The sequence below is a fragment of the Haliotis rubra genome, unplaced genomic scaffold (assembly GCF_003918875.1).
Source record: "Haliotis rubra isolate DU_JTF1 unplaced genomic scaffold, ASM391887v1 Scf589, whole genome shotgun sequence".
Classification (NCBI taxonomy): Eukaryota; Metazoa; Mollusca; class Gastropoda; order Lepetellida; family Haliotidae; genus Haliotis; species Haliotis rubra.
The window spans coordinates 661788-676738 of NW_025767289.1; the positions used below are offsets into that span (position 1 = coordinate 661788).

The following is a 14951-nucleotide window of genomic DNA, read 5'->3' on the forward strand; positions in this document are numbered from 1 at the left end:
AGTGAAGGTGAAGTTACCGGTAAAGGTGAAGTTAGCAGTGAAGGTGAGGTTACCGGTAAAGGTGAAGTTGGCAGTGAAGGTGCAGTTCAGCGGTAAAGGTGAAGTTGGCAGTGAAGGAAGTTCATGGTAAATGTGAAGCCGGCAGTGAAGGTGAAGTTACCGGTAAAGGTGAAGTTAGCAGTGAAGGTGAGGTTACCGGTAAAGGTGAAGTTGGCAGTGAAGGTGCAGTTTGCGGTAAAGATGAAGTTAGCAGTGAAGGTGAAGTTACGGTAAAGGTGAAGTTGGCAGTGAAGGTGAAGTTACCAGTAAAGGTGAAGTTGGTAGTGAAGGTGAATTTCATGGTAAAGGTGAAGTCGGCAGTGAAGGTGAAGTTACCGGTAAAGGTGAAGTTAGCAGTGAAGGTGCAGTTCGCGGTAAAGATGAAGTTAGCAGTGAAGGTGAAGTTACCGGTAAAGGTGAAGTTGGCAGTGAAGGTGAAGTTACCGGTAAAGGTGAAGTTGGCAGTGAAGGTAGAGTTACCGGTAAAGGTGAAGTTAGCAGTGAAGGTGAGGTTACCGGTAAAGGTGAAGTTGGCAGTGAAGGTGCAGTTCGCGGTAAAGATGAAGTTAGCAGTGAAGGTGAAGTTACCGGCAAAGGTGAAGTTGGCAGTGAAGGTGAAGTTACCGGTAAAAGGTGAAGTTGGCAGTGAAGGTGAAGTTACCGGTAAAAAGGTGTTGTCGGCAGTGAAGGTGAAGTTCACTGTAAAGGTGAAGTTGGCAGTGAAGGTGAAGTTCGCGGTAAAGGTGAAGTTGGCAGTGAATGTTCAGTTTGCGGTCAAGGTGAAGTTGGTGGTGAAGGTGAAGTTCACGGTAAAGGTGAAGTCGGCAGTGAAGGTGAAGTTGGTGGTGAAGGTGAAGTTCGCGGTAAAGGTGAAGTTGGCAGTGAAGGTGAAGTTCGCGGTAAAGGTGAAGTTGGCAGTGACGGTGAAGTTGGTAGTGAAGGTGCTGTTGGCATTTAAGGTGGAATGTGGTCAGCAAATAGAAGAATGAATATTTTAAAGAATGCCAAAGTTACACCATGTTGTCCCTCATAAGACATATGCTCGACAAGATCATTAATGAAAAGAGAAAACAACTTCGGGGACATCTGACAGCCCCGTACTGCACTGGATAAAGGTGGAGTAACCACCAGGAAGAGATATACATGATTGGACACTTTGATAAATATTTCTAATAATTATAAATATCTTTCCTTTAAACACCACCATTCGAGAGCTTAAATAATAAACCTTTACGATAGACTCAAAGGCAGCTTTTAAATCAATAAAGGCACAATAAAATCTACCACGCTTCTCCGACAAGTATTTCTGAATGAGAGTATCAATAATGAATGTATTATCAGTTGTTTGAAAGCCTTTACGGAAACCTGCCTGTTCTTTGACAATAACATTCTCCTCCGTAGACCACAATAAGAGCCTATTGCATATTATTTTAACAAAACATTTACCCGCCACATCAAGAAGAGTAATAGGCCTATAGTTACTAGCTTCATTTACACTGCCCTTCTTGTAAACAGGAAGATTAACCCCAGAAGTCCATTGTTCAGGGTAAATACCGGTGGATAATATTACATTATATAACTTTAGTAACATGTCAGTACATTCTAATGGAGCATGTTTAAAAAATTCTATGGGAATACCATTAAATCCTGGAGCTTTACCAGATTTCATTGAGTCAATGGCAGACAACACTTCATTTAAAGTGATAGTCCTATCAAGTTCATCATCGCCATCAGCTGTCATGTTGATAAAATCCTCGTCAATTGAATCAACAAAGAAGCCATCGATAAATTTATAGAATTCAATCAAATTTACACAGTTTTGCTTTCCTGAAGCAAACATTTAAAGTGATTAATCCAGTCATTTATGTTTGTATTTTTGGAAAGTTTTGGAAAGTATGAAAGTGTTTGGAAAGCTTGGGCTTTCCGTTTACATAACAGTTTATGGTGTTTCAGGCTGCCATGTACGTCTGTCTTGTCAGCACTACTTTTCGAGGCGTAGAACACGCGCAACCGCCAAGCGCTGTTGCACGTGCGCTCTCACATTCAGCTTCGTATCAGTTACCTCCCTTCTTATCCAGAGCCAGTAGGAGACTTTCCACAGCCAAGCGCACATGTTTTCATGATGTATGTAAACACAGAGACAGCAGTGTCTACCTTAGTTCATTATAACAATGTTGTGTTGCCGTCTGTCTACCCCCTCTAATGAAATATATTTGAACAGTGTCGTGTTTCCCGTCGCCCCTAGTTTTAGTTTTACTATCACAATTGAATCAACTCTGTAACCATCATTAACTTCTTTTTTCATAAACCACCTGAAATCTCGATCTCTTTACATCAGGGAAACCCGCGTGTGGGCCGGATAACGGAGGCTGTCTAATCTGTCTCCCAACTGTCAGGAATGGCTCGAGACACAGCTTCCGGTGCGCATGTCCAGATGGACTGTCCCTTGGTGACGATAAAGAAGACCTGTCGTACGCCAAGTACGTTCAACATTCTAAAATGCATCATATTTGATTCATTTAGTGATTGTTTTAGGTATTTCAAATCTTTTGTGGCATCCACGGAAATGCTGAATTATTGTGCTTAAACGTTTAGCGCAGACTCGACCTTTAAACCAAACAGTAATTGGTTGTGGAGTATTGTCATTAGCACTTTAAGATATGGAAACGTATCAACATGTGCATTTCTCCTATTTGTTTTAGAGTTATGATTCTTTAGTGACATAATCTACAGATTCTGCCAAGCGAAACAGCCTGCCATACCCTTCCTTCAGTCATCGTGTCAGTTGTGATATTATAGACAACAGAAATATGTCCATGTTTGATATGACTAAATTACAAGGGCAGAATGCAGCTATTCCTGCATCAACATGTGAGAAACAACTTTGATTACTTAAAAAAGTAAACGCATGTTATCGGGCTTTAAAGCCTTTTGTGTGTATTTGATAATTGTGCATCCTAGAGGCATGTAAAGCCGGATACGAAGCCGTGGAGGGTGGCTGTAAGGATGTGGACGAGTGCAGCCAGCCGGGTTCCTGCTCCCACACCTGCCACAACACACCGGGAAGCTTTACTTGCACCTGTCGCCATGGATTCATCCTCGTCAACGGAACTCGGTGTCGACATGAAGGTAGCGCTATATACAGCCCCAACAGGACAGGGCATTTCGGATAACTGTAGAGGACTTGTCGTAGTTGGGACGTAGTTAAGCCATTCTATTGTTAAAATGCAGTGTAGAATCAGGACATACGTGTTCATTACTCTGTGCTGATCACACTCAGGTACAGTCAGGACATAAGTGTTCATTACTCTGTGCTGATCACACTCAGGTGCAGTCAGGACATAAGTGTACATTACTCTGTGCTGATCACACTCAGGTACAGTCAGGAAATAAGTGTTCATTACTCTGTGCTGATCACACTCAGGAACAGTCAGGACATAAGTGTTCATTACTCTGTGCTGATCACACTCAGGTACAGTCAGGACATAAGTGTTCATTACTCTGTGCTGATCACACTCAGGTACAGTCAGGACATAAGTGTTCATTACTCTGTGCTGATCACACTCAGGTACAGTCAGGACATAAGTGTTCATTACTCTATGTTGATCACACTCAGGTTGCAGTCGGGACATAAGTGTACATTACTCTGTGCTGATCACACTCAGGTAGAGTCAGGACATAAGTGTTCATTATTCTGTGCTGATCACACTCAGGTGCAGTCAGGACATAAGTGTACATTACTCTGTGCGGATCACACTCAAGTAGAGTCAGGACATAAGTGTACATTATTCTGTGCTGATCACGCTCAGGTACAGTCAGGACATAGAGTGTTCATTACTCTGTGCTGATCACACTCAGGTGCAGTCAGGACATAAGTGTTCATTACTCTGTGCTGATCACACTCAGGTTCAGTCAGGACATAAGTGTTCATTTCTGTGCTGATCACACTCAGGTAGAGTCAGGACATAAGTGTTCATTACTCTGTGCTGATCACACTCAGGTAGAGTCAGGACATAAGTGTTCATTACTCTGTGCTGATCACCTACTCAGGTACAGTCAGGACATAAGTGTTCATTACTCTGTGCTGATCACACTCCAGGCACAGTCAGGACATAAGTGTTCATTACTCTGTGCTGATCACACTCAGGTACAGTCAGGACATAAGTGTTCATTACTCTATGTTGATCACACTCAGGTGCAGTCAGGACATAAGTGTACATTACTCTGTGCTGATCACACTCAGGTAGAGTCAGGACATAAGTGTTCATTATTCTGTGCTGATCACACTCAGGTGCAGTCAGGACATAAGTGTTCATTACTCTGTGCTGATCACACTCAGGTACAGATCCAGGACATAAGTGTTCATTACTCTGTGCTGATCACACTCAGGTACAGTCAGGACATAAGTGTTCATTACTCTGTGGGGATCACACTCAGGTACAGTCAGGACATAAGTGTTAATTACTCTGTGCTGATCACACTCCAGGTTCAGTCAGGACATAAGTGTTCATTACTCTGTGCTGATCACACTCCAGGTACAGTCAGGACATAAGTGTTCATTACTCTGTGCTGATCACACTCCAGGTGCAGTCAGGACATAAGTGTACATTACTCTGTGCTGATCACACTCAGGTGAGAGTCAGGACATAAGTGTTCATTACTCTGTGCTGATCACACTCAGGTGCACCCAATCAGGACATAAGTGTACATTATTACTTTGTGCGGATCACACTCAGGTACAGTCAGGACATAAGTGTTCATTACTCTGTGCTGATCACACTCAGGTACAGAATCAGGACATAAGTGTTGATTACTCTGTGCTGATCACACTCAGGTTCAGTCAGGACATAAGTGTTCATTTCTGTGCTGATCACACTCAGGTAGAGTCAGGAAATAAGTGTTGATTACTCTGTGCTGATCACACTCAGGTACAGTCAGGACATAAGTGTTCATTACTCTGTGCTGATCACACTCCAGGTACAGTCAGGACATAAGTGTTCATTACTCTGTGCTGATCACACCTCAGGCACAGTCAGGACATAAGTGTTCATTACTCTGTGCTGATCACACTCCAGGTAGAGTCAGGACATAAGTGTTCATTACTCTGTGCTGATCACACTCCAGGTGCAGATCAGGACATAAGTGTTCATTACTCTGTGCTGATCACACTCAGGTACAGTCAGGACATAAGTGTTAGGTACACTGGTGCTGATCACACTCAGGTAGAAACATGTTTACTGCATTGTCACAGCGCAAGGTCCTGCTCCCGCCTTACTTGTCGTGGACTGGCGAGGAGCTCCCGTATGATAGACCAACTAGACTCCCCACCCCACGGGTGGTCAGCATTCATCGCCATGCGGCCATGAAGCGAGCTGTCGCAGTAGATGTGGACCAGGAAATCGGGCGTATCTTCTGGGCAGATCTCATAATCACATTCCATTAACATGTGAGGTTGGGAGGGCCGCAGCGCAATGTACGTATCATACGCCTTTGTTCAGAATCGGTCATTTTTACAAATATCAGCCAATTGTCTCTATTGTCTACCCTGCCATGCAGTATATAGGCATTTTGAAGACTGTCTTATAACTTTGTTTTACAATCACAGTTACATCAGATTTGAAATTTCTTTCAGGGTGTGTTATTCTCAGTCAATGTGTAAACTTGTGAGATGATGAATTTTCTTACCTGCTTATTAAGGGGCCACTCTGAATGGAAGCTTGCTCTGCTATCACCAACTGTACTGGTTACCTCCCGGGATAAGATTCCCCGAGAGCGTGGCGTATGACTGGCTACACAAGGCTCTGTACTGGGTGGACGCAGAGGATGGTGCCATCAGGGTGATCACTCGGAGACCAGCCTCACCAGGACAGTGCATAGACATCTGGATAGACCACGAGCCCCTAGCGCTTGATCCAAATGAAGGGTACCATCCATTCAAGCATAACCATCCACTGTGGTTACGTTGTTCATCAGAGATCCTATTCTCGAAACGTTCGTGGACCTAAGAATTCTTAACTTTGATCGTAGCCAATGTGTTAAGAATGGACATAAGAAGTTCGTAGGGCTACGAACGTTTCGAAAAATAACTAGCCAGGTGTCTATGGGGACTATTCCTGTGATGGATAGAACTACTCATAGAGTACCAGGTGCACGGGTGGTCCTAGTTGTCTTAGGCTCCATAACACCATGTACACAGTTGCGTCCCTTAGTTTAACTCCAATAACTGTATGTTCGAATCCCATATTCGCCTTAATTGTAAGTTTTGTAAGACTAGCATTAGGCACATTTTTGGGGCCCAGGTTTTATTCACAGAGACGACTTTATGAAGGGTTAACAAAACAGTTGTATGACGGCAACCTAAAGACTGAAACCTATGATTATGGTATATCATGGTAAACTTGTTACTGTTCTTTTCCGGAAATAGAACTCAACTTCAATAATTATATTTTCCATCTTGTCTCCCCAAAAACTGAGAAACCTATGGACCAGAGCACTTCTAAATACCTAAAATGACACCACTTAGGTCAAATGTCGCTTTAAATTAACTGCTCTTTACAGGCCACGTGACATTTGTTGTATTATTACCTGACTACGTTGTTCAACTCACAACTCACAGAGCCATGGGCTATACATACAACATTGGCTTACACGGACAATACACATTCTCTTCATCAATCGACCCCTGAGCCTTATGTGTGAAATTCCAAGGCAAACCTTGATTGGTCTTCTGATTTGGCAGACGCTTGTACTTGAGTACTTGCCCAGGGGAAGACACCGAGTATAGAGAGACAGGCAGGATGGACGGGTCGGGGGAGGACGCTATCATCACAACCGACATCGAATGGCCAAATGGTTTGACTATAGGTCAGTTGTCAGAATATACATGCTAATGAAACAAAGACAATGTCTTAAAAACATGACCATAATACCCGTTTCACACTTGAGGCGGAATGCTTTTAGAATGAAAATTCCTGGAAATTCCAAATGCATTCTAAAACTTCTTACTCCATTCGAATGCATTCCAACTATTCGTGTCAATTCTTGTAACATGTTCAAAACTTTCGAGGTACATTCGAAGTGGAAAAATATCGAACAGCATTTGAAGTGCATTCTAAGTATTCTTACTGCATTCAAGCTGCATTTTAAGTATTCTGAACGTATTCGAGGGAGAATCGAGAAAGGGCAAGCCACTTCAAAACATGCGAGAATGTCCCAGCGCTACTTGAATGTGCTTCGATTGCTGCTGGAATTTAGTTGGAATATTCTTCAAACGTATATTTCGATTGCATTTGGAATACAACTCGAATGTACATCGAATACACCTCGAATACAGTCAGAACGCCCCGAATGCTCTTCAAATTAGCCTGACGTCACCTCCGAATCGCATGAAAACGTAGCGGTGAAATATTGATATCATTGTTTTTAATTAAAACAAAAAACAAAACAAAAAAACCACCCGAAGGACAGTCATTCAAGCAAAACTGAGTGTAAAATTGGAAGTACATTTAATTGAACGTAGAGGACACAAATTGACTTAGTAATATCATAACACATTAATATGTTGGTGTCGTATTTCCTCATAAGAAATTTTATCAATGATGAAAAGTCAACCAAATCGAATGTCGATATGTCACTTCATACATCAATCATCCTGTTCTGCCAGGGCACGGCTCCAGCTGGGTTGTTAGAGTAATGCTCTGAAATCTCCACTTTGGTCTTCCAGCCTGGGTGTGTCTCTGTTTCCTCCTGCAACATGCTGCACATCTTCAAGCTGCGCAAGTTGTCTCCAGCCCTCCTGGCACCACGTTGTGTGTCTCATCACCTCATCCACCATACCATTGTGGAGGTGGGATAACGAATCCTCCATCAAGTTGTGCAGGCAGACACAACATTCCAATGATGCCCTTTACAGCGGAAGGCAGCATGGTGGTGAGAGAGTTGCCATCTCTGGGCCAGAATTCCAAATGCATTTTTCACTGCCGTCGGCCCTGCTGATCCTGTAGTTGTAGATTCTCTCGTCTCTCTGGAGAGTCATGACCATACGGTTTCATCCAAAGAGGTCCTTATTCCAAGGCATGTCTCCCAGAATAAAGCATGGCATACGCTCGTCATCTTGGGGTGGGGACGAATCAGAATCCTATGCCCCCGTACCAAGACAAATCCTTAGGCTCGCACTCGTTAAAGATCTGAGCATTAGAACACTTTCGTAGCACCAACGTCCACCCACAGGAACCTGTAATTTCTTTCCACAAGGGCCATGAGGGACCACAGAAAGAAGCCCTTGTAGTTGTGGTATAATGAGCCGCTCTTGGCAGGTTTCCTAATGGCCACATGTTTGTCATCTAAATCTCCTACGACATGGGGAATATTCCACTGTTTCTGAATACCTCTTGGTGATTGTTCTTCTGGTGGTGGGGCAGATGATAACCTCATCCTTGTATTCCTCCACAATGGCCTTACATACTTCTGGGATGATCAGGCTGACTGTGTTCCTTGCCACGCCAGGCTGTACGCGTCTTGGGTACCTCACCTGAAGCCAGGAACCTAAATGTGATGGCTGAATCTTCCGCGCCTGGAGGTGTAGCGCCTTTCTCTGCTATGTATCCAGCTGCTTCTGGGTGTTCTTGGTCCCACTCTCTGCAATCACCCTCAACTCATCAAACATGGCAGGCTCCATCCTGGGGTAGTTGAAGAAAGACTGCGTGTCCTCCAGCTCTGAGCTCCTCCATTAGTCTTGTGTAATGTCCATACAGCCTTCTCATTTCCTCTGTCACCCCATGGTCTGGTCTGGAATCTCCTGGGTCTTCCCTGTTTCTTCTCTGGTCTCTTCCCACATCTCTTTCAATCAGGTCTTGCTGAGGACAGCAATCTGGAGCAACACAACATGGTCCAGTGGGTCCATACTGTATAGGAGTTAGGCAGAGACTGATGAATTAAGACCCCATCGTTACTGCGGCATTCCGGCAGCATTCTTGATGTATTTCGGACATTCGTGTTACATTCTAAGTGCATTTGAAGGATGTTTGAAATATTCGAGCTGCATACTGTTTTAGTTCTTTAACATTCGATCCATATTCGGGGGTCATTCCAAGAGGGTTTTGAATGCATTCTATGTGAATTGTAAAAGCATTCGAGGTACTTTCCCAACTGAAATTCGAGTGCCATTCATACAGCAGTCGAACCTGACTCGTACGGCAGTCGAAACTCATTTTAAGTCTTCTTAGTGTATTCTGACGGCATTCTAATTATTCCTACTGTATTCCGATTCACTCGAGCTTACATTCGTGATCTAGTACATTTGGAATCAGCAAGAATCATTTGAGGGCAAGTTCGAGAGAAATACGTTCGAAGTATTCCCAACAACATTCTTACAAAGCTTAACTGAAAAATTTGCCGATTTTGACATTCCTCTCCCGAATGCGGGTTCGAATTTTGAAAATATTTTTATTCTGGCTGATTCTTCTTGATTCCTGCCAATTCGAAATAAGTGTGATGGACGCTCAAAGTGAATTATATGGTTATAAATAATGTTGATTTGATGTGCGCATGATTAAAAGTAATATCTCCTTTAAACATGTCCGGGTTTTTATCAAGACACATTGCGAGAAATGCAATATTTACATGCGAGGCAGCATGTCCTTTCATTAACATTTTACTTTTCCGCATCTCAAAATCTTTCCCAGACTATGGTGAACGGCGTTTAATGTGGACTGACGGGAGCATAGGTGTTGTCTATAGCTCCATTACATGGACGGCAGTAATCGAAGAGTACTACCTTTTTCAGCCATAGTGAACAACATCAACACCATATTTCTGTGACGCTGTTATAGAGGTACGGTGCTTTACTTACAGGCATTGGGTATATCCCATATAAATGAAATTGTTTCCAGATGTGTGTTTTACCTGAAGAAAAGCGACTGTATGGCCCTAGACCCGCTTTTAATGGGTCATTTAATTTTAATTTAAGGGCAAAAAAGACAAAAGGTGTTATGTGTGCGCACCACATACGCACTCACGCATACACAGCGCACACACCCGGATCCCGCCTATGAGTACACAAGTTCCTGTGTTCCGATCCATATATGGTCAGGATTGCATCTTTGTACAGGATTACGTCTACTGTGGACAGACTGGAATTACGACGGACACTCTCCAGAGTCCTCGGAGACTAATTGGTGGCATGAGGACACTATACCACAGTGGCGTTCAGAAGACCAGTAGATGTCAAGATCATACATCACGTTACACAACCCAAAGGTACACATAGGAAACACGTTCTTTATTTGCATCTCCACGGGATACAAATGACTATTCCAGCAGAGTGACCAGTTGTATAAATCATTCTTGAGGGTGATTCTGAAGCAACTTTGAGATTTGGTCCTAGCAGGACTGGAGTTTTTAAAGCTTTGCAGATATTTAAATTATTGCTTTCGTATTTGACATATAGTTTCCAACCTCTCTGGAGTGTATGCTTGCTTGTGTCATAAGCTAGGGGCATGCACTCTAACATCGTAGAGGGATGACGGAAGTTCTGGTGCGACAAACCAGTCGATGCTACTGGCGGTTGGTGTTAGCAATATTCGATTGAACAGAAAGAAGCATGAACATAAATCTACAGCCTGCGTTTACACTCACATATGGCACATGTAATTGTAATTCAGGCACAAACCGATAATGGCATCAGCTAATAATGGTGGGTATTCCCACATCCTGTTCACCACTGCTGCTGGTTGGGAAGATGTTCACCTGCCAGTGCCGGATCACATCGACGTCGGCCCCCGTGTCTGGATCCACCTTGAGATATACTTCAAAATGCGGTTATACACGATGCCGTTAATAAACGTTATAAGAATTTATGATTCGTTGGGAAATATCGCCAGTGTGAAGCATGTGATGTTTCCATTTACACGCTTACCCCAATAAGCATTTGTCACACCAGTAGTTCGCATATTCATTGACCTTCGGCAGAAGAAGTAATACTCTCTTGGAAGCCAATAAGGGAACACCTGAAGAAATTACAAGTGTTCGCTTTATTCTATTCCAGAGTTTCTCGCCACAAGATATGTGTTGCACTGTGTGGGTGAAATTCTGGAAATAAATAAAGGAACACTTGTGCTTTCGTAATCTTCCTTATTCCTTTCCATCAGAAAAAATGTTAAAATAAGACACTAGCTGTTAAGTCAATAATCACTGTAAAATAAATGATTTTTTGTCCAGAACAAATGTGTTACTACTGAATAAGCGTTTATGTAAATGATATACGATCTAGCACTAAGGAGTGGGTGAGTTTGGTTTTACGCCGCTATTAGTAATATTTGCAATATTACAAAGGAGGGACACCAGAAATGGGCTTCACACATTGTACCCATGTGGGGAATCGAACCCGGTCTTCGTGTGACTAGTGAACGCTTTTAACCACTAGGCTACCCCCATCCGCCCACTCTTACTGAGAAAGTGTAATACCAAATATGCCATATGTTGCGTTTCACCACTTTCTGAAAGGCACTATGTATTAATACTGTTTCCGAGTTACCTAATACGAGTCGCGATCTTGGCATGACAGATGCTTACATGAGATTTTTTTGTTGTTAAAATTTGCGGATGATATGGTTAAGTTGGTTGAATCTGTTGCTGGTTTACAAAGTGGTCTTAATGTTCGTACACAATAATATTGTCACAAGTGGGACATCAGCCATAACACGTTATTAATATTCCAAGTATGTTATGCATTTATTAAGATGTTTGAAGGTTTTCCAGATATCTACATCATTTTATGTAAGAGAGAAACAGAATTACTTCTACAAGTGTCGGAAATATCTGTGCAGAAATGAGCAATGCGGTTTTTTCTAAGTCCAAAACGATTTATTTGGAACAAACCATGGCTTTATGCAAATTAGTGTGCGACGATATTGTCTTACAAAGGACACTTTTAAATGCCCAATTTGAAATTAGACGTAGCTTCATTATAAACGATAGCTGGCGTAAAAATAATAACTTTCATGCTGAAACTATTAAGGATGTTCCTACCATGGAGTCTCACTGTCACAATAAAAGGAAACAGATAGGAGGGTTCGTCTCAAAAGCAAAACCTGGACGGGTGTCGCAGACGATCGTTGGGGTCGGTCTGGGGGATAGAGATATCAGCTAAGATAAGATAATCTTTTAGGGCATTTATACTGGGGAAGTACACGGCATGTCATAACAATTTACAAATAATATCCAGTCCTGTCGATCTTCGCGATCGGGTGGTCATGCCACCTATATATTTTGAGACATTTAATACGATGCGTTTCTATGGTTATCAGGTATCAAACTCTTTACATATCTCAACATAAACTTTATGAAAGAAAGATACATAAGATGTTAATCAATAGATGAGGCATAGTCAACACACATGAAAAAGCACAAACTATCTTTGAGATGACCCCTTGTGCCTGTAGGCAGCACATGCATTTCATGCCAGGTGAGTCGACGGTCCGTCGTCATACCTGGCTGAGCGACCTAATTGCCATCTATAGTCTGATCTATTGTTTTCAGCAGTTACAGGTATTTTTTCTAAGTTTTGCCCGATTTTACGAGTAAACATGCTTTTCTGGATATCCTATTACGCATCTCACTGAAGGCCCAGTTAGGCCATGTGGGTTATTTCGACATATGCTATTTGCTGTTGTGTAAATTTTTGGGATACAGAGTAACAGCCTAAAAACAGTTTTTTGTCTATTTCCGACAGTACTTTAGTTCTACGTAATAGTACTTGCTGTGAGATGTACGGTTTCTTGTGTATTGGCATCTTGCCTATGAAATAAAAGGCCTGTGTTATCTATGCGAGACTAGCGATTATCAATAACAATATGCCTGGTGATAGGAGTTAACAGTACAAAGGAACGAGAATCCTCTGAAGTTAACTTTTAAAGGAATATTATGCCAAATTTGTATTTGGTTCAAAACATTCTGTAAGTGTGGAAAGTACTGTACTTCATATATACAAACAATGTTGAATACATCCTTGAGGAGAGTTTCAGAACTTCCTTACCTCCCATTATTGCTTGCTGGAAATTATATTTCAAAATGATACCTGAACAAATGGTTGAGTAATGACAAATACCGACATTTTCTGTACCCCATGGTGCAAAACATAATCATGAGAATTTTTCGAACCATATGATTCTCAGCTCTTGTAACAAAATGTACACATTTGGGATTTTGTATAAATTTTATTTCCACGCACAATATCTTACACATTGAGCACACTCACAATCTGCTTGATGAACATGTACATTTAGTACTTAATCTGCAAGACTGACATCCTCTACCACTGACAAGTCATACCTGATTGATTAGAAGGTCAGTGTATCACATCCCCAAACTATTTTGATAAACCACCTGGACCCATTTCATACCATAACGATGCTTTGAACTTAGCATGAACAGCACAATACCACAGACACATCCAATTGTTGTTGTGAGACATCCAGTAATCTGGAATAACAACTATCCTATATCAGTGAGTGGGTGAGTTTGGTTTTACGCCGCTGTTAGTAATATTTGCAATATTACAAAGGGAGGACACCAGAAATGGGCTTCACACATTGTACCCATGTGGGAATCGAACCCGGTCTTCGATTGTGACTAGTGAACGCTTTAACCACTAGGCTACCCTACAGCCTCCCAAGATATTTATCATAACTGGATAGTTCAGGTCAAATTTATGGTACAAAAATTCAATGACACCGAAAACACATTTAATATTCAATTAATTACATGAGATACTGATCATTTGTTACAGACAAAATGGTGGATATTTTTAAAAGTATAGATTAGGATCTCATAGTTCATCATGATCATAATTCATTTGGTATTCTTCTGGCGTTGGTTGTGTGCACCCGTGCAGGTGTGGCTTAACTCAAACTGATATTCACAGCGGCTGGGTTCTGATGCAGACAGTAGCTGGTTCTCCATCCCACACTGCAGCAGTATCTACAACACAATCATGTACACACTGCAGCTGTATCTACAACACAATCATGGTCACACTGCAGCTGTATCTACAACACAATCATGGTCACACTGCAGCTGTATCTACAACACAATCATGGTCACACTGCAGCTGTATCTACAACACAATCATGTACCCACTGCAGATGTATCTACAACACAATCATTGTCACACTGCAGCAGTATCTACAACACAATCATGTTCAAACTGCGGCTGTACATACAACACAATCATGGTCACACTGCAGCTGTACCTACAACACAATCATGGTCACACTGCAGCTGTACATACAACACAATCATATACACACTGCAGCTGTATCTACAATACAATCATGTTCACATTGCAGCTGTATGTACAATCAGTGTGTATCTACAACACAATCATGTTCACACTGCAGCTGTATCTACAACACAATCATGTTCACACTGCAGGAATTTCCTCCAAAATATACTATTTTGTTCTCACCTTTACTGGATCTGTCAGGGCCATTCCAACAGTTCTGGCCCTTTTCATATTTTTGTGCTGAATACTCCATCATCGGATGTCCCATCCCAATGACCCCAGAGCCTGAAACATTTGAAAGAAAAAAGGCATCACTACATAGTCAACAATATCCTTAACTGAGGGAAGGGCATCTTTTGATGTTACTGTTCAATTATTCCAAGACAACATGTCCTCACCCAAGGTTAGTTTCCGATCCTCCTGACTTTGGTCTCTGTGAGGCTTTGTCAAAGGGACATAACTTATAGGTGTATTCCCTCTCTGTGTACTCGAAACACTTGTTGTACAGGAAAGCATACTCATTTTCTGGTCCAAAGTCCTTCTCTAAATATTTTTTGGCATTGCTGAAAAATTGAAGAGAAAACTATAAAAATTGTTCTACACTTCAGAAACTGTGCAGAGAACACCAGCA

At 42.0% G+C, this 14951-nt stretch overlaps 1 protein-coding gene across 2 annotated transcripts in view; it reads left to right on the top strand.

The window, feature by feature from the left end:
* LOC124254964 (low-density lipoprotein receptor-related protein 4-like) overlaps window positions 1-5338 on the top strand; it is a 34113-nt gene extending 28775 nt beyond the window's left edge. The window contains exons 17-19 of one of the 2 annotated variants that reach the window (XM_046688804.1): window positions 2378-2519; window positions 3001-3168; window positions 5291-5338. In XM_046688804.1, coding sequence (XP_046544760.1) covers window positions 2378-2519; window positions 3001-3010 — 152 coding nt within the window. In that variant the 3' untranslated portion in view covers window positions 3011-3168; window positions 5291-5338. The remainder of the gene's footprint in view (window positions 1-2377; window positions 2520-3000; window positions 3169-5290) is intronic. The other variant, XM_046688805.1, reaches the window with a different exon arrangement.
* Window positions 5339-14951: the final 9613 nt, after the last annotated feature.